Source organism: Lepidochelys kempii, chromosome 14 (genome assembly GCF_965140285.1).
Source record: "Lepidochelys kempii isolate rLepKem1 chromosome 14, rLepKem1.hap1, whole genome shotgun sequence".
NCBI lineage: Eukaryota > Metazoa > Chordata > Testudines > Cheloniidae > Lepidochelys > Lepidochelys kempii.
The window spans coordinates 49455199-49474566 of NC_136393.1; the positions used below are offsets into that span (position 1 = coordinate 49455199).

Below are 19368 nucleotides of genomic sequence, written 5' to 3' on the forward strand. Positions count from 1 at the left end.
GTATGTGCGGTCTGGTCTTTCTTTTGTCTGGAAGACACAGGAGAGTCCCCTGTCCTGGTAAGGGGTTAAACAGGGGCTAGGATTTGGGGGGGTTTTAGAGGGGGTTCTGATAACCTTGTTGCTGTTATTTAACCCTTGTAACTTTTAGTATTGTGTTCTCTTTTCTAGGACTGCTTTAACTTTCCAATATGTCTTGATGAGTGTTTTTAACCTGTGGAACCTACTGCTGTAGGATAGCCCTGTCTGGGGGGTACTTTCACTGAGGGACAGCTGCATACAAGTGTATTCCAGTAGGGCTTAAGGTTAGGATTCCTGGGTTCCCTTATTGACTCTGGGAGGTGGGTGTCTCGTGGTTAGAGTAGGGGGCTTGGGAGCCAGGTCTCCTGGGTTCTCTCCCTGGCTTGGGGAGGGGTCTGGTGGGTTAGAGCAGGGAGCCAGGACTCCTGGGCTCTCTCCCTGGCTCGGGGAGGCGAGTGGGGGCTAGTGGGTGAGAGGAAAGCACATGTGGGGGTCAGGATTCCTGGGTTCTAGTCCCATCTGAGCTTGCCGGACCTGCTGTACTGTGCAGAGACCGTCTATGCCCTGAGTTTCTGTTAATCCAAGTAAATCAGCTGGTTAAATGGGGGCTGATCCCTAGGGTGTGGGGGAGGATCTGACCCCTGGCTTCATGCTAAGTAGCAAACGAGAGTGTGGGAATGAGGGGGAAAATTCTGGGGTTCTTGCTGAGCATGAACAGCCTGGAGTGGAGGAAAAGTAGCTGACCACGGGTACGTCTACATGGCAATGGAAGAACCCTGGCTGGCTTGGATTAGCTGACTGGGGCTTGGGCTGGGGGCTATAAAATTGCAGGGTAGATGATCCAGATCCGGCTAGGCTTGGGCTGAACCCTGTGGCGTGGACTTGTCTCTAGCCCAAGCCTAATGTCTGCACATGTCGCTCCGAGCCCAAGCCTGGGCCTCCAATTCAGTGCAGCAGGTTGGCACTGCAGTGTAGACGTCACTCTTAGTGACCCTGGAGAAACTCTACCGAGGAGAGGGGCCAGTAGCTTTCTTCCATGTAGCTGGAGCAGGACTTTAACCCTCCTACCCCAGCAGCTGGGAAGGTGCAGGGGCAGCGAGCAGATCGGGCTGGGAATTTTGACCCCCAAAAGTTAGTGGAAACTGAAACTTTCTGCCAGAAGGGGGCAGGGTCAAAGACAGCTTCGTTGGGAAGATTGCTGGGGTCCACGATGGAATTTTTGGTCAAAATAAGGGGGTGGGTCCATACCGGGTGCCTCTCTCTGGTTTTGCACAGAGGACTCAGAAAGGGCTCACTTTAGTTCAGGTGTAGAACAGCAAATTTTTCTTGAAATCTCAAATGTTTCTGGGATGGGAAAAACATTTTGGGCCCACCCCTAGTCTCCAGGTTCTGACTCCTGTTTCTGACCCCCTTGGAAGTCTCAAGGGTGGTGACTGAAAGACCATGCAATGGTGCATTCCCTTGGGAGATCTTAAAACACCAGCCACCTTTGTCAAGTATCTTCCCCACTCTGTGCCCCCATTTCTCCATATGTAAAATGGGACATTTATACAGTCAGTGGAAGGCCCAGAGATAGAACCCAGGAGTCCTGGCTCACAGCTGCGCCCCCCACAACCCACTAGACTCCTCTAAGTGGAGACCAAAAATGATGATGAACTCGGCAGCATTCATGTCACAAGGGGGTCTACTGAGTTTTGAGTTTATTTCAACTAGGTCTACTAACCAAACTAGGCTGAGACCAAATGAAAACTCATCTCACTTGTGACAGGGGGATGGGTGTGAACCCAGGTCTCCAGGGAACTAGCCCCAGTTTCTTTCCTTTGTAGATTGTATTAGTCTCCGGTGATCAAGTCCCAGCGAAGGTCTGGGGATGACCCATGGGTGGGTGTGTGATTAAATCCAGCCTCCCAGAACCCCTGAGCATCGAGCGGCTCCTCCAGGTCCGGACACGTCTGGAGTCCCGGAGGCGGCTGACCAAGGAGCTCAAGGCCTGTTTCAATCTAGCGCTGAGCGAGTTCTCCCAGGAGCCGCTTTGCGTCCAGCAAAACGCCAGGATGACCATCCAAAGCGAGACCACGGTGCTGGTCTTCGTGTCTGGCACGCAGGAGAATGAAATATCCATCTTCCATGTGGAAGGGCAAGTCCAGTACAATATCAAAATGCCCCGGTGGGACACTTGTGTGGCAAGAGTCTTCAGCAGGAACATCGTGAAGACCGTGGCGGAGATGGTCAACTACATCCCGGCTGGACCGCTCTTGGAGATGGTGAAGAAGATGTATTAGCTACTGGGGCGGGGGGCGTTAGCTCTTCAACAAGCCCAGCACAATGAACAAAACGGGTTAATTGTTGAAGAGGCTCACAAGCAAAATGGGCCAGATTCCCCATCCCCCAGATAGTAGAAACCATTGTTGCTCCATTGTGGAAGACATTCATGGGTGAGATATATTGAGTATAATTCTAATGGGTCTTGGGGGGGATACAGGCGATGACCCGGATTCTGCTCTGTGCTTTGCTGGGGTGGGTGAGTTTAACCCTCTCTCAGTGAGGGGGCAACCAGAGTGACTCAAGTTGACGTGACTTAAGGATTGCCTCCATTGACGTTGGTGGACTCGCTCTGGATTCATCCTGGGGTTCTAGGTCAGGATTCAGCCCTGTCTAACCGCAACTGGTGCCTTTTCAGGACTGGATTCTGACCTCGTTTCCACTCAAAACAGGGTTAATCCTGATTTACACCGGCATATTCATTACTGTAGCCCTCTCCAGCAACCTCTGTCCTCGCGGCTATCTTCACTTCCTTTGGAATGGAGTCTCGTAGCTGTAATTGCTTGCCGGGGTGGACATTGGACCCCAAATGGGCATCTACTTCTGCTGCAACAGATCTTAACCCCATGTAAACTTCCTTTTTGGTTTTTAGCATTTCCAGGTGACCTGGGCGTCATTCAGGCGCCCTCAAATAAAGCTTGAACATCTGTTGTTTGGATGTGGATTTGGTGTCTGTCTTTCCATTGGGGGGGTCTTCCCAACAGCCCCATGGCTGGGCTCAGACAGGGTCCGCAGCTGGTGTGAATGGGCCGTGGCTCTGCTGGTGTGACTCCTAGTATTAGAGATCTCCACCATCCCAAGAGGGAGCTACCCTGTGAGTTGAAACTTTGCCCCTGGAGAGCCACGTTTTTCTTCTCTGAGATGGCTCCTGGATGTCCCTTAATAAGTGGCCCACGAGTCCCTGCTGGGTGGGCTTACGGGGCTCAGTGCAGCAGCATGGAGGGATCCCTGCATTTCTGCAGATGGTGGATCTGGGGGGGATCCTCCAAATTAGACCCATCCCCCTCTCTGGTCCTCCCTCCCCCACTTACCCACCTTCCCTCTCTTCTCTTCTAGAAAGCTGGCTAGATTGTTGGGCTCAACGGGTAGTGATCAATGGCTCCATGTCTAGTTGGCAGCCGGTATCAAGTGGAGTGCCCCAAGGGTTGGTCCTGGGGCCGGTTTTATTCAATATCTTCATAAATGATCTGGAGGATGGTGTGGATTGCACTCTCAGCAAATTTGCGGATGATACTAAACTAGGAGGAGTGGTAGATACGCTGGAGGGGAGGGATAGGATGCAGAAGGACCTAGACAAATTGGAGGATTGGGCCAAAAGGAATCTGATGAGGTTCAATAAGGATAAGTGCAGGGTCCTGTACTTAGGGCGGAAGAACCCAATGCACTGCTACAGACTAGGGACCGAAGGGCTAGGCAGCAGTTCTGCGGAAAAGCACCTAGGGGTGACAGTGGACGAGAAGCTGGATATGAGTCAGCAGTGTGCCCTTGTTGCCAAGAAGGCCAATGGCATTTTGGGATGTATAAGTAGGGGCGTTGCCAGCAGATCGAGGGACGTGATCGTTCCCCTCTATTTGACATTGGTGAGGCCTCATCTGGAGTACTGTGTCCAGTTTTGGGCCCCGCACTACGAGAAGGATGTGGATAAATTGGAGAGAGTCCAGCGGAGGGCAACAAAAATGATTAGGGGGCTGGAGCACATGAGTTATGAGGAGAGGCTGAGGGTGCTGGGATTGTTTAGCCTGCAGAAGAGAAGAATGAGGGGGGATTTGATAGCTGCTTTCAACTACCTGAAAGGGGGTTCCAAAGAGGATGGCTCTAGACTGTTCTCAATGGTGGCAGATGACAGAACGAGGAGTAATGGTCTCAAGTTGCAGTGGGGGAGGTTTAGATTGGATATTAGGAAAAACTTTTTCACTAAGAGGGTGGTGAAACACTGGAATGCGTTACCTAGGGAGGTGGTAGAATCTCCTTCCTTAGAGGTTTTTAAGGTCAGGCTTGACAAAGCCCTGGCTGGGATGATTTAACTGGGAATTGGTCCTGCTTTGAGCAGGGGTTTGGACTAGATGACCTTCTGGGGTCCCTTCCAACCCTGATATTCTATGATTCCCTAGCCTTACATGGCCCCCCCTACTTCCAGCTCAGACTGTCCAGGGAACAAAACTACTGTGATAAGGGACAAGTGTCCCAGGACCTGCTGTTCAGCAGGGGATTAGGGCAGTGGGTGTAGGGCTGGGAGCCAGGACTCCTGGGTTCTCTCCCTGGCTCTGGGAGGGAAGTGGGGTTAATGGTTAGAGCAGGGGGGAGAGATGGGGAGCCAGGCTACATTAGTCAGAATGGGGTCTAGGGGTTAATACAGAGAGAGGCCCCCCACTTTCCTTGAGGGCTATTTGGCTGGGTACAGGAGTGAGGGGCCAGGGGGAGCCTGGGATGGAGGTGGTGGGGTCTGTTTGCTGGGGGAGGGATAGGGCAGGAGCTGAAATGCAGGGAGCCCCATAGAAACAGGGTCCCCTCCCTTCCCCATAAAGAGGGCATTAGGCAGCCAGGGGGTCAGACCTGCCCCCAGGCCTCCCCAGCAGCCCCTTAGCACAGGGCCCTGTGTAGAGACCACTCACCCAGCAGTGGGGAGGGCAGGGCCCTGTGGGAGGGCACTGCCTGCCCCTCTCCTGACCTAGGCCCAGCAGCTGCCCCCAAACTGCATCCAGGAACCAGCTCTACACATGTGAGCTTCACCCCGTCCTCGTGTCCTGCCCTGACACAGAGCAGTGGGACCTGCTGCCATCCAAGGTGGGCAAGGGACCCGGCTGGGCCAGCCTGGGCTCCCTGCTGGTGCCATGGGGCTAGCAGCTGGTGGCTCCTCTGCAGAGCCATGGGCACAGGTGCGTCCCCAAGGCCTTAGCCCCTTTCGTGGCAAGAGGGAGAGCCTGGCCCCCCTCTCCATCAATCTGCAACCTGGCACAACCCAACCAGGACCCCCTGCAAAGCCAGAGGATCACCCCACCAGCCTCCCCTGGGTGCCAGCCAAGATGCCCCCCCTTTGGGATGTTGGGGAGATCTGTGAGGGTGGGGGTCTATTTCCAGTCCCTGGCACTGTCGTGCCTCGGGGCAGAGCATAGGGGTCTCTGCTCCCTGTCCTCCTCTGGAGCCCTTATGAGCCCTGACCTTCCTCCCGGTTCTGTTCTCTCTTCCCTTGTCCCACTGTTCAGCTGAAGCCTGGGCTGAGGCCTGTACTGGGGGGCCCCCCCAACACCCCAGGGCTTTCACATAGTTGCTGGAGCCAGCAGCCCCCGGACTCCCCCATGAGAGCCAGGCCGGAGGGTGAGAACAGCTGGCCCCGAGCCCCAGGGAAGAACACTAGATCCAGCGACCCCGGCAGCCAGAGCGAGCAGGCTGGGGCCAGGAAACAGCTGCTGGGTACAGGATCCAGGCTCAGCCAGGTCCTGAGAGGGGTTGGGGGCAGAAGCCCTGGCTCCCAGCCTCCCCTGCTCTAACCACAAGCCCCCACTCCCCTCCCAGAGCTGGAATAGAACCCAGGAGTTCAGGCTCGAACGCCCTGGACCTCACTTTCAGAGCTGAGAGCGAAATCCTCCTCCTCGATGTATTTTTGAAAAAGGAGTCGAAAATACTTCTGAACTTTTTCTGAGTTTTATGTGTGTTTTTCTGAGAACGAAATATTAATTTAAACAACGCACCGGAGACAACTAAAATCAGAATCGACAGAGGAAAGCGGGGATGGGGGGGACTCAGACCAGTCCAAGGGGACCCAAAAAAAATCAAACCAAAGTGGCTCCGTCCCAGGGGGAAATGGTGGAGGGAAAGGGGCTGGCTTAGGAGATGGGGACCCAGGCGTCCAGGAAGAGGATCAGCGGATGGTTTTAACAGGGCTCTTGAAGTTGCTGGCAGCCTGCAATTGCAGCTGATAAGCCATGGGGTGGATCTTAAAGCCGTAGAGCCTACCAAAAGGAGAGAAAGAAGTTAATATTTGGGAGGAAGCGGTGGGGGTTACCCAAGCCCTGGCCATGCCTACAAGCCGCCCACCACAGCCCCCACTGATGCTAGGAATTTCTGCCAAGCTGGTGTTCGTGGTGACATCAGTAGGTTCCAGAGTGAACACATCTGTAGGAGAAGGAAGAGCCGGAACTGAAGTAGTCGTGCCCACTGGCATGGACTCTGGCTGCAGCCCCAGTTAGTGCATGGGAGAAGGAAGAAACGGAACCAGATTTCCATATGCCCTCTGGAATGGAGCCCAGCTGCAATCAGCAGCAAGGGGAAGTACAGGAGCCGGATCCCCCTGGAATGGAGTCTGGCTGAAGCCACAATGGGGGAGGGAGGAGAAAACCTGGAGCCAGATCCGTGTTCCCAGCTGGAATGGACTCTGGACACTGCCCCATGTGGGGCAGGAGGGAGGGGCCAGGTCCCCAGGGGGATCGATGGAAGACCTAGATGTCTGGATCCACTGGAATGGGCTGCCAGATACAGCTCTCCAGAGGAGATGGAAGAGCTGGAGGCAGATCCAGAATCCACTGGAACGGACTCTGGCCGCAGCCTGCGGGGGGGCGGCGGGAAGAACTGGAGTCTGGCCCCCCCCCAGCACAGGCTTCGGCTCCAGCCCATCAGGAAAGGGTGAAAACCCGGAGCTGGATCCCCCAACCCGCCGGGACCGGACTCTGCCCCAGCCAATGGCAGCTCACCTGGGGACGAACTGATTGGCTGGCCGCTTGGGCCTGTACTCGGGGTGCACCATGAAGAGCATGTGGGGGAAGCCGGTCCCGAAGTAGGCGCCGTCCGTGTGGTGGTGGCGGGAGGACTTGGGGGTGTAGACGTCCATACACTTGGGGCAGTAGAGCTTCACCATGGCCTCGCCGGGGATGTCGGACAGGCCTGGGGGGCGGGGGAGGGGTCAGGGAGAACCCAGGAGTCCTGGATCCCACCTTCCTTCCCCCACTAGCCCCCACTCCCCTCCCAGAGCCAGGGAGAGAACCCAGGAGTCCTGCCTCCCGGCATCCCTCCCCCCCCCCCCAGGCTCTAACCACCGGTCCCCACTCCCCTCCAAGAGCCAGGGAGAGAACCCAGGAGTCCTGGCTCCAGCCCCCCAAGTCTAACCACCAGTCTCCACTCCCCTCCCAGAGCCAGGGAGAGAACCCAGGAGTCCTGCTCCCAGCCCCCCACCCCCCTGCTCTAACCACTAGACCCCACTGCCCTTCTGCGCTTACCAATGGGCAGCATGGGCTGGTTTTCACAATACACACGAGGGCAGTAGCCGAAGTCCCCCTGCTGGTACTTCTCAAGCTGGGAAGGAGAGAGAGAGAGAGAGAGAGAGAGAATGAGACACCCGGCTGGGAATGAGACTTCTCTCCTCTAGGGGGCGCCAGCTCCCCTCCGGCCCCAGGACAGGGACTGGCTGGCTCAGGGGGGTGGAGAATGGGGCACAGAGCCTGTCTCCTCTGTGGGGCACTGGCTTACATCTGGCCCCATGCTGGGGACTGGTTGGCTCTGGGGGTGGGGAATGGGGCACGGGGCCAATCCCCTCTAGTGGGTGCCGACTCCCATCCGACGCCAGGGCAAGGGACTGGCTAGCTCAGGGGGGCAGGGGGCCGGCACTCACCATCTGAGCGATGCCGCGGTTGGTGAGGATGTACCGGGCGTGGATCAGCCCGTACAGCATCTCCGCCGCCTGTTCGATCAGGTCGCTCTGGTTGGGGTTGTCCTCCAGCTCCTCATCTGCAAGGAAATGGGCTGCATGAGAGAGACGGGAGGCGGTGGACCCCACAGAGACAGAGGGTGGGGAACACCGGGTGCTCGGGGTCACCCCCGCCGGAAGGGACCGCCAGGGCCACAGCGACTGTACAGTCTGAGCTCCTATCACAGACCATAACGACTGCCCGGAATGAATTCCTACGGCCGATCGGAGAGAAAAACCAGCCCTTCTGGATTTAAACATCGCCAGCGACCGTACATCCACCCCGACCCTTCGCAAATCACCCTCCTCAGTGCTAACAATGCGTGTTACTTCCCCTCTGAATTCATCTAGCATCTGTCCACCTCCGCCCATGGGGTTCCCGTCTGCTAGATCGGAGAGCCCACTGCTAAATCTCTCCTCCGCAGGGGCACATCCAACCAGGATCAAATCACCCCTTCGCCTTCCTGCTGTGAAGCAGAGCTCGGCAGCGGGGCTGGGATCCACTGCCATAATAGCAGGAGTGGGGCAAACGGACTTCGTTGCGGGCAGGATTGGATGGGCAAAAATACCAGACCGTGGGAATTTGCGGGAAAACAAAAACGCACGTTTAGCTACTTAGCTTGAGACTCTTTTTCAGATTTATTTCGACCCAAAACCCTAGCGCTGGGGGCAGGTTTCCTGGTAAATGTTTTTCAAGAAGCCACAATAATTCCGACATATAAATAACTTGAACGCTATGTTTCCACGGTCTAAAACCGGTGCTAAAGTGGTTTAAAAAACTCCCAGCTTTTTTTAAAACTTATTATTCATAAGCATTAAAAAAAACTGCACTTACGGCAAAAGAGTGGCATAATTTGGTTTGACGTGCTGGGCGAGCTACACACCGCAAGAGTTTGTCATACATCAAATTTCAGCAGCGTAAAGCAAGTGTTGTGTGTTTTTAAATAAAGGTTTTAACATTTAAATTGTAGGGACTGATAGAAAGATTTGAGGTCTGTTATAACAGGAGTTTTTTGGGTTTTTTTTAACATGGCTTAAGCATGATTTGTTTTATTCTTTTAGAGGTCAAAATTGTGTCTGAATTCTGTGTGTGTGTGTGTATTTATATATATAAAAAAGACCATGGGGTCTTTTGGTTTTGGTAGCGTGAGGGAAAACTGTCTCGCTCGCAGGATTTGCGGGATCTAAGGTTTTTGCAGGTGGAAGCAGGATAAAAACGCAAGAACCAATGCGGAAGCAGGCGGGAGTCGGATTAAAAGAGTACTCCCGCACAGGGCTCTAAAGCTCAACCGAGCGAGCGCCTGGAATCTCCGTTTTCCAATCCTTTATTCGTTCCCGTGGCTCTTCTCCGGCCCCTCACCAATCGACCACCCTCCTTCCGGAATCGCGGCCACCAGAACCGGACGCAGGATCTGAGCAGCGGTCGCACCAGAGGGAAAAGAACCTCGCGATTCCCCCGTTTATATCTGGCATAAATGTGTACCAGGGAGCGCAATGAACCATTGGCACAAATTCGAGGGTCATGGGGGATTCTCCATCACCAGCCATTCGGCAGTCAAGACGGGATGTTTTTCTAACAGATCCGCGCTAGGAATCATTGGGCTCCGGCCTGCGTGATCCGGGAGGGCAGGTGAGCTGAGCACCGTGGTCCCTTTGAACCCAGGAGTTGCTGAATCAACGACTCCCCTGGCCTTGAAATCTCTTAATCTCCATCCCAGCCTCGCATCCACCCGCGTTGCACAGGGAGTTCCCGTTCAGCTGATTCTCCCCCGGGATCCCCGTTGGCCGGCGGTCTTTATTCCTGGTCGTACGGGCTTATATTTGGCCATATTAAAATGGAAGGAGGAGGCGGGAGAGGGTTGGCCCCCAGTCCCAGTGATGGGGGCAACGGACACCCCCGAGCTCAGCCCGTGGCATGGCCGAGACCCCCACGCCGCTTTCGCACAACTGGACGGGTGAGAGTGCGGCCACTGCCCCCCACCCCCCAGTGTGATACGCACAAGCTGGGGCTCCTTGCGCACGAGCGAAGGGGCAGCTACACACGTCAGACCCTCGTGTCGTGCAAAGGGCAGGCACGTACAATTCAGGCCCTCACAGTTGTGCAAGAGGGGACAAGGAGCTCAGAGCCAGGGGTGCCGCATGCATCTGTTGTCCACAAAGAACCATGCGATGGACCCGCACACACCCCTCCTCCACACTTGGGAAAGAGACACACTCGCTGTGCAACACACGCACCCACCTCCGCGCGTCTGCAAGACACACAACTCTGCGATCAACACACAACCCTGTCCTCCAGGCTTGTGCGACACACACGCATGCTGGGCAACACACAAAATCATGCAATGAGGGGACACACACCTGTCCTCCAGGCTGGTGCAAGACACACACAACCATGTAATGAACACACACACACCTGTCCTCCACGCTGGTGCAAGACACACAAGACCATGTAATGAACACACACCTGTCCTCCAGGCTTGTACAAGACACACACACACACCCTGCCACACACACAACCGTGCCACACGCAGCCTGGCCTGTCAGTCGTGCGAAGGGCAGGTGCCAAGCGTGCCAGGCTCGGGGCTGGCTCATTCGGTGGGGCGAGGGCAGTGGCAGGGCCTGCCCGCAAGGAAGGAGACAAAGGCCACGCGCAAAGCGGGGGGGGGGAGCTGATTGGGGCCGGGGGCTCAGACGGGGACCCCTCTCCATGCCAGCCCTGGGACCCCCCGGCACCTGGCTCCAAGTCGAGGATCATGTCGAGCGCCTGGCGATAATGGGGGACCTGCTCATTCAGCCCCGTCAGGTTAAACTTGTCCTGGATGTAATCCTCGTCCACCTGGGGGAGAGAGACAGGCTGAGAACCCAGGAGTCCGGGTGCACCGCTCCCCCAGGCCACTAGACTCCCCTCCCACAGCCAGGAAAGTCCTGGCGCCCAGCCCCCTCCCCTCCCAGACCCGGGGACAGAACCCAGGAGTCCCAGCTCCCAGCCCCCTCCCCTCCCACACCCGGGGACAGAACCCAGGAGTCCCGGCTCCCAGCCCCCTCCCCTCCCAGACCCGGGGACAGAACCCAGGAGTCCCGGCTCCCAGCCCCCTCCCCTCCCAGCCCCGGGGACAGAACCCAGGAGTCCCGGCTCCCAGCCCCCTCCCCTCCCAGACCCGGGGACAGAACCCAGGAGTCCCGGCTCCCAGCCCCCTCCCCTCCCAGACCCGGGGACAGAACCCAGGAGTCCCGGCTCCCAGCCCCCTCCCCTCCCAGACCCGGGGACAGAACCCAGGAGTCCCGGCTCCCAGCCCCCTCCCCTCCCAGACCCGGGGACAGAACCCAGGAGTCCCGGCTCCCAGCCCCCTCCCCTCCCAGACCCGGGGACAGAACCCAGGAGTCCCGGCTCCCAGCCCCCTCCCCTCCCAGACCCGGGGACAGAACCCAGGAGTCCCGGCTCCCAGCCCCCTCCCCTCCCAGACCCGGGGACAGAACCCAGGAGTCCCGGCTCCCAGCCCCCTCCCCTCCCAGACCCGGGGACAGAACCCAGGAGTCCCGGCTCCCAGCCCCCTCCCCTCCCAGACCCGGGGACAGAACCCAGGAGTCCTGGCTCCCAGCCCCCTCCCCTCCCAGACCCGGGGACAGAACCCAGGAGTCCTGGCTCCCAGCCCCCTCCCCTCCCAGACCCGGGGACAGAACCCAGGAGTCCTGGCTCCCAGCCCCCTCCCCTCCCAGACCCGGGGACAGAACCCAGGAGTCCCGGCTCCCAGCCCCCTCCCCTCCCAGACCCGGGGACAGAACCCAGGAGTCCTGGCTCCCAGACCCGCCGCTCACCTCACAGAAGAATTCATTTCCACGCAGGCCACAGAACCAGGAAATCCAGGACACTTCCTCAGAGCTGCTCATCTTCCCGTCCTCTGCAGAGAGACGCGGCATCAGCCCAGCCCACACCAAAGCCCTGCTCACTTGTGTGATGAGCGTGTGGGGGGGCTCAGCCTACAGCCCCACAAGCCGACACTCACGCAAGCTCCCAGCACAGACAGTACAAGGTCTCCCAGCCAGTGCTGAGATGCGCCCCGCTCTGGGCAGGGGGCTAGTTATAAGGGACCCCACACCCAGCACTGAGCTGCAGTTATATGGGGATCCCTTCCCTGGCGCCGAGACACTGCTGCTTCTGGGGTGGGCCCGTTATACAGGGACCCCTCACCTGTTGTAGAGATGCGGCTGGCTCTGGGGAAGGGAAGGGGGTCAGTTATACAGGGACCCCTTGCCCGGCACTGAGATGAGCTGGCTTTGGGGGGGGCTGACCCCCCTGAACCAACACAGGGTATTACCACTGGCTCAGGAACGACGAGGCACCCCTGCCTCTTTCACCCTCAGGCTGGGGACTCCCCATTCCCAGCCACAGGGGGGAGGGGTGCTCCCTGAACCATCCACCCCTGGACAAGGGGTCCCCCCCGGGCTGTGCAGTAGAGGGAACTCCTGCCCCCTCAACGACCCTCCCCACCTTCCGCAGTGCGATGGGGGGTGGGGAGATCACCCGCCTGTGGTTCCCCCATGGAGCACTGGAGGGTAAATCACCCTGCCCCTCCAGAGGGGGGGGGAGGTGAATGGCCCTTCCCCCCATTAGCCCCCCCCAGGTGCACAGGCAGAGGTGAGGGGTAAATCCTGCCTTGCATTGCACTGGGGTGCAAATCCCCCTGCCCCCTTCGCACTGGAGGGTCAACTCCCGCCTCCCCCACCTTTGCACTGTGGGTCGGTGCCCCCTGCCCCCTTTTACACAGGAGGATCAACTCCGTCCTCTCCCCCGCCCCGGCACTAGGGAACAGCTCCCCCGCTCCCTGCCCCCTTTGCACTAGGGCAGCTCCCCCCTCCCTGCCCCCTTTGCACTAGGGCAGCTCCCCTGCCCCCTTTGCACTAGGGCAGCTCCCCCGCCCCCTTTGCACTAGGGCAGCTCCCCCGCTCCCTGCCCCCTTCGCACTGGAGGGTCAACTCCTGCCTCCCACACCTTTGCACTGTGGGTCGGTGCCCCCTGCCCCCTTTTACACAGGAGGATCAACTCCATCCTCTCCCCCGCCCCGGCACTAGGGAACAGCTCCCCCCTCCCTGCCCCCTTTGCACTATGGCAGCTCCCCTGCCCCCTTTGCACGGGGGGATCAGCTCCCTCCTCTCCCGCCCCCTTTGCACTACGGCAGCTCCCCCGCCCCCTGCCCCCTTTGCTCGGGGGGATCAGCTCCCACCTCCCCCGCCCCCTGCCCCCTTTGCACGGGGGGGATCAGCTCCCTCCTCTCTCTCCCCCCCCCCAGGCACTAGGGGGCAGCTCCCCCCACCCCGCCCCCTTTGCACTAGGGCAGCTCCCCCGCCCCCTGCCCCCTTTGCGCTACGGCAGCTCCCTCCTCTCTCGCCCCCTTTGCACGGGGGGGATCAGCTCCCTCCTCTCTCTCCCCCCCCAGGCACTAGGGGGCAGCTCCCCCGGCCCCTGCCCGCTTTGCACTACGGCAGCTCCCCTGCCCCCTTTGCTCGGGGGGGATCAGCTCCCACCTCCCCCGCCCCCTGCCCCCTTTGCACGGGGGGGATCAGCTCCCTCCTCTCTCTCCCCCCCCCCAGGCACTAGGGGGCAGCTCCCCCGGCCCCTGCCCGCTTTGCACGGGGGGGGGGGGGGGCGTCCCACTCACCGCCGGGATCTCAGCTCGCGTTCAGCTGCAAGAGGTGCCCAACGCGCTCAGGCCCCGGCCGCCCCGCTTGTCCCCCGCAGCGCGCAGACGCGGAGGCGCGCGGGGCATCACGGGGGATGTAGTTTTACAGTCGGAGGCGCCCCATAGGAGCAGACGGGAGCGCGGCCGCTCGGGAACTGCCGCTCCCACAATGCAAATCGGGGAGACGCACGGGGGCGAGGGGCGGGGAATGATGGGAGGCCGCAGGGCATGGCGGGAGATGTAGTTCTCCAGCGACCCCAGGTTCCTTGGGATGACTGGGCAGCGGGGCCCCTCGGAACTACATTCCCGGGCGTGGGGGCAAAGGGGGAGTCCTCCGTGTCTTTTGACTATTCACCAAGGCAGGAAGGGGGCCTGAGCGACGCGGGGGGTGTGCCGCATGGCATCATGGGACTTGTAGTGCCTGCATTCCTTGAGCTCCAGGGGGATGACTGGGGCTTTGGACTCCATCAAACTACAACCAGGGTGATAGAAAGTGTCCGGGGAGGGGGGGGGCACAAGCAGGGGGTGTAACCGCAAGGCACCATGGGAATTGTAGTCCTGTAGCTGCCTGGGCCTGGCTGGAGTGAATGGGGAGAGGGACACTGTGAAACTACAAAGCTCAGAGGGAGGGGGCAGGGAAGGGAGGGACCCTGGGGCAGGGGCGCGGAGCATCATGGGAGGGGCCCCACGGAGGCTCATAGGAACAGGAGACCAGAGAACGACAAGACAGACGCATGTTGGGGGGCAGGGGGCCCGGACTCCTGGGTTCTGTCCTGGCCCTGGGAAGGGGGTGGGGTCTGGCAGGTCAGAGCAGGGTGGGACTGGGAGCCATCAGAAATAGGCGTGGCCTCATCCAAGAGGGGCGTGGCCTCTCTGAAAGGCCTGCACATAAGGAGGCGTGGCCTCATCCAAGAGGGGCGTGGCCTCTCTGAAAGGCCTGCCCATCAGGGGGCGTGGTCTAAGCTCGATGAGGGTGTGGCCTCTACTGCGATGGGTGGGGCCTGCCCAAAGGGGCGTGGCCTGCTCAATGAATGGGCGTGGCCTAGCCCACTCAGTGGGTGTGGCTCCCCGAAGGGGCGTGGCCTCCTGAGCCCCTCCGCCTTCTTTTACCGTCTCTGAGGCTGGCGCTGCTCCGCCGGTTGCTGGCTCTGCTGTACTCCATGGCGCCCGTTTTGCTCATCCCTCGCCAGGCTGTGAATCAGCACCAAGCATCCCCTCTCAGTAAACTGCCTGGTCCCCTACGGAGCCATTATGAATATGTTAATTAGACCTCGATCCCTAGGCATAGTTCGACTCCACAGCCCGGGTAGGGTGAGATAAAATAGGGTCAGTTCCTGAAGCGAGGTTTGGGCAAAGTCGCATAGTTACTGGCAGCTAATATTTTTAGTTCATATTTTTTGTTAATTTTCTCACTGAAATGGGGTTAAAAAAAGGCGCTATTTGGCGGCGTTTGAGGAGGAACGGCAGGCTGGGAAATATGCAAATTAGTTAAACGGCCGCAACGACAGGAGAAGGCGGCGGGGACAGGCGCCTCGCGCTGCGCGGCAGCGGCCGTTAGGGGGCGTGAGAGGGGTAGTTGGGGGCGGGATACATGCGCATGCGCTGTGCTAACCCCTAGGTAGCCCACCGGGGTGCGCATGCGCCTGATTTCAGTTTCGGTTCCCTCCACAGTCGGCGGCACGTGCGCCCACTCGTTTGGTTTCATTGCGTTCCAGTGCGCATGCGTCTACCCCTCCCTCTCACAGGGATTATTCCCCAGTGCGCATGCGTAAAAGCTGCTCTCTCCCCGGCACACTATGCGCATGTGCAGTCGCCACCTCGGGGGCGCTTAATACGCTTGCGCGGTGATCGCTATTCGTTGCCCAGAGTAACCAGCCCACAGGAGAACATCCGAGCCTCCTTCCCTATTGAGCATGCGCATCCAAATCCCGCGAGGCTTCCCGGACCCCAATGCGCATGTCTGGAGCAGAACCCTGCGGTTGCGTACTCCTCTCCGACCGGCGTCCGCCCTCACGCGCCACCGCCGCGACGGGGTCTAACGCGCGTGCGCCTCCAGCTCCCCAGCGCCTTCTAATGCGCATGCGTCGGCCCTTCGTCTGGGGACGGCGGCGGGCTGCTCCGGCCTCCGGCGTCTCTATGGTGAGTCGGGCCCCGGAGGCTTCTGGGTGAAGGCCAAGGGGAGCGGGAGTTTGGTCAAGGCCGGGGCCAGCTTCCAGCCCCGCCCCCCACCGCCCCAGGGACCTAGCCCCGCCCCTCTGGGTCCCAGCCGTTCCCCCCGCCCCCCAGACACTTAACCCCTCCCCCACGGCCCTGGCCCCGCCCCCCGAGACCTAGCCCCGCCCCCTTCCTTCCCGACCCCATGTCCCCAGCCCTGCCCCCCCCGAGACCTAGCCCCGCCCCCTTCCTTCCCCGCCCCCATGTCCCCAGCCCCGCCCCCAGAGACCTAGCCCCGCCCCCTTCCTTCCCCGCCCCCATGTCCCCAGCCCTGCCCCCCCAGAGACCTAGCCCCGCCCCCTTCCTTCCCCTGCCCCCCATGGCCCCAGCCCCGCCCCCTAGAGACCTAGCCCCGCCCCCTTCCTTCCCCTGCCCCCCCATGGCCCCAGTCCCGCCCCCCAGAGACCTAGCCCCGCCCCCTTCCTTCCCGACCCCATGTCCCCAGCCCTGCCCCCCCCGAGACCTAGCCCCGCCCCCTCCCTTCCCCGCCCCCATGTCCCCAGCCCCGCCCCCAGAGACCTAGCCCCGCCCCCTTCCTTCCCCGCCCCCATGTCCCCAGCCCTGCCCCCCCAGAGACCTAGCCCCGCCCCCTTCCTTCCCCTGCCCCCCCATGGCCCCAGCCCCGCCCCCTTCCTTCCCCTGCCCCCCCATGGCCCCAGTCCCGCCCCCCAGAGACCTAGCCCCGCCCCCTTCCTTCCCCTGCCCCCCCATGACCCTGGCCCCACCACCCAGGGACCTAGCCCTGCCCCCTCCTTTTCCCTGCCCCCAGAGACCTAGCCCCGCCCCCTCCCTTCCCCTGCCCCCCCATGGCCCTGGCCCCACCACCCAGGGACCTAGTCCCACCCCTCCCCCTGCCCCCCAGGGTCCCGGCCCCGCCACCCAGGGAGCTAGCCCTGTCCCCATCCCATGGAACTTGCCCTGCCCCCCAGGGCCCCTGCCCCACCCCTGTAGGGATGTAGCCCTGGCCCCCAGAGACACCTGCCTTCCCCCACCTTTCCCCCAGGGACCTGGCCCCATCTCCCACCCTCCTCAAGCCCTGCACCCCCAAGAGCCAGACCTGCCCCACCCCATGGCCCTGTCCTCTGTTCCCCCAGGGACACTAGTGCCCCCTATGAGGATCACCACTCAGTGTCCTTCATTTGCTGACTTTGTTCCTGCCCCCAAACAGGCTGATCCCACCCAGTGACCCACCTCCATCCCCTGTCTCCACCGCCAGCCATGAACCACGGCCCCCAGCTCATCACCTTCACCCGTGCCCGGGAGGAATCGGACTGCTGGAAGGATGGGCAGCTCCGGAAACGGGTCGGTTCCCCTGCCAACCACCGGGAAAAGGAGGGGGACGTAGAGGGTGAGGAAGCCCGGAGCTTTTATGAGAGTCTCCTGGCCTCGGGCGACAGCTCAAGCCTCCCACGGAAACGCAAGGCCCCACTGAGGCCCCTGGGGGTGCCTGAGCCATCCATCATCCGGCCAGGTCAGACGGACCCTCGAAGGGGGAACCTCCTGCTGAGATCGGCCCAGGAGGGCGACATGGGGACCCTGCAGCGGCTGCTGGAGAAGGAGGGGTGCGATGTGAACTACCGGGATGGTTACTACTGGACGGCAGTGATGTGTGCTGCTTACGCAGGCCAGGGGGAGGCCGTGAGGTACCTGCTGACCCGGGGAGCCGCGTGGGTGGGAGTGTGCGAGTCGCAGGGGCGGGACGCGGTGGACCTAGCCGAGGAAGCCGGGCACCAGGACGTGGTGAGGATCCTACAGGAGCGTGAAACTGCGCAGCCAGAGGAGAGGATGGCCAGGTGAGTTTTCTGTTCCCCTGCCCTGGACCCAGCCAGTCCCCACCCCACCCTGGGGCTGGATCGGAGCCAGCACCCTCTAGAGAGGAAAGGCCCCATGTCTCATTCCCCTCATGCCTGAACCAGCCAGTTCCCCCAACTTGGGGCTGGATGGGAACCAGCGGCCCCTAAAGGGGAAAAGCCCCATGTCCCATTCCCCACCTTCCTAAGCCAACCAATATGCTCATCCTAGAAGCCCCTGACCCCATTGTCTCCCCATCAGGAGGACTCCAGCGGAGAGGAAATACTGCGCCGTGTGTCAGACACATTACAGCAAGGATAGCATGGAGCTCCATGAACGCTCCACTGCCCACCTCTTCAACCGGCGTGACCCGCTCCCTCCAACCCGCTACCACATCCCCGAGAGCAACGTCGGCTTCCAGCTCATGGTCAAGGGGGGCTGGGACTGCGAGGCCGGGCTGGGGCCTGAGGGCACCGGCCGTAAGTTCCCCGTCCAGACCATCCTCAAGAGGGACCAGAAGGGCTTGGGCTTCCATAGCGACCTCCGGCCCAAGGTCACCCACTTCAACGCCAATGACTCCAGTGCCGTGGCGCGGCCCAAGGAGCAGCAGCCTAGGACGGAACGGGCAGCTACAGTGGGGAAGAGAGAGGCCCGTCGCAGAGAGGCCAAAGCAAAGGCCTGGGAGCGTGACCTCCGAACCTACATGAACCTTGACCTTTGAACTCTTGGGATCAAGAGTCTCTATAGTCGTTTAGCTACTGGGGTTGCTTGGATGGTGCACCTACATGAACTTTGACCTTTAACCGTTTGTGATCAGTAGCCCCTATAACCATTCAGCTATTTGGATTGCCGGGATGGTGTGTCTACATCAACTCTGACCTTTAACCCCCCCAGTGGCTAATCAATAACTCTAAAACGGTGTCACCAGTTGGATTAACTAGATGGGGTACCTTCCAGGAACTTCGACTTGTGGTACTTCTGACACCTGCACCATTAACCAACACACTTACAGCCCCTGAAAATGTTTAGCCAATCAGATCCCTCATGTCTACACGAGCGTTGACCTTTAACCTGTGATGTCATCTCTGTGGTGCACCATTAACCAATAAATGCACGGTCCTTGAAAGTTGTCAGCCAATTGACTTCCTTGACTGGTTGGACGCAAACCCCTAACGCAAGATTGACTATTAACCGGGGGCATCTCAGTGGCATCTCTGTACCTTTAACCAGTGAGCCTACAGCCCTTTAAAGCATTTGGCCTGTTGGATTCCTGGATTGGCAGGATGATATGACATCACTTTTCTTAAAGGGCCAGTTGTGATCAGCAAAGAGACACATCTCTGCATCCCTGAGGGTCTTAGAATGCCAGATCTCCTGACCAGAGCAACATGCAGAAGCTCTCCTTCCTGTAACCCAAGAGGAGACAATCCAATGATGGGAATGTGGCCTGTGTTCTGGTCTCCCTTCCGCTTAGAAAGCCCTGAGATATTTGGGTGGGAAAAGACACCAGGAGGACTTTTGGATCTCTGGAGATTTTGCTGCATTGACTGATCTGGGGGAAAACGAATCTCCTCACTTGTTAGGATTCGGTTTGATCTGAAATCTTTGAGAGAGAATAAATATGGTCCCTCACTGGTTGTTTTATGGCTCTAACAATTACCCCTGTCA

The 19368-nt window shown here is 59.7% G+C and overlaps 2 protein-coding genes across 2 annotated transcripts; one reads left to right on the plus strand and one right to left on the minus strand.

The window, feature by feature from the left end:
* Positions 1-5963: 5963 nt before the first annotated feature.
* On the minus strand, positions 5964-13784 carry CSNK2B (casein kinase 2 beta). Its single transcript, XM_078848686.1, has 7 exons — positions 13675-13784; positions 11834-11916; positions 10751-10853; positions 7943-8058; positions 7551-7626; positions 7029-7218; positions 5964-6290 (listed from the first exon to the last, which is right to left on the minus strand). Exons 2-7 carry the CDS (start codon positions 11903-11905, stop codon positions 6200-6202), a joined length of 648 nt encoding a protein of 215 aa, XP_078704812.1. The 5' UTR covers positions 11906-11916; positions 13675-13784; the 3' UTR covers positions 5964-6199.
* Positions 13785-15624: 1840 nt separating this feature from the next.
* Positions 15625-19332, plus strand: GPANK1 (G-patch domain and ankyrin repeats 1). Its single transcript, XM_078848684.1, has 3 exons — positions 15625-15834; positions 17078-17702; positions 17962-19332. Exons 2-3 carry the CDS (start codon positions 17128-17130, stop codon positions 18419-18421), a joined length of 1035 nt encoding a protein of 344 aa, XP_078704810.1. The 5' UTR covers positions 15625-15834; positions 17078-17127; the 3' UTR covers positions 18422-19332.
* The last annotated feature ends 36 nt before the right edge of the window (positions 19333-19368 follow it).

Excerpts from the sequence above, each read along its gene's own strand:
- GPANK1 (XM_078848684.1), top strand. The coding sequence starts at position 17,128 with ATGAACCACGGCCCCCAGCTCATCACCTTCACCCGTGCCCGGGAGGAA. Across the intron at positions 17,703-17,961 it reads CCAGAGGAGAGGATGGCCAG|GAGGACTCCAGCGGAGAGGA; the intron begins GTGAGTTTTCTG and ends TCTCCCCATCAG.
- CSNK2B (XM_078848686.1), bottom strand. The coding sequence starts at position 11,905 with ATGAGCAGCTCTGAGGAAGTGTCCTGGATTTCCTGGTTCTGTGGCCTG. Across the intron at positions 7,219-7,550 it reads CCAGCCCATGCTGCCCATTG|GCCTGTCCGACATCCCCGGC; the intron begins GTAAGCGCAGAA and ends CCCGCCCCCCAG. Across the intron at positions 6,291-7,028 it reads GCCAATCAGTTCGTCCCCAG|GCTCTACGGCTTTAAGATCC; the intron begins GTGAGCTGCCAT and ends TCCTTTTGGTAG.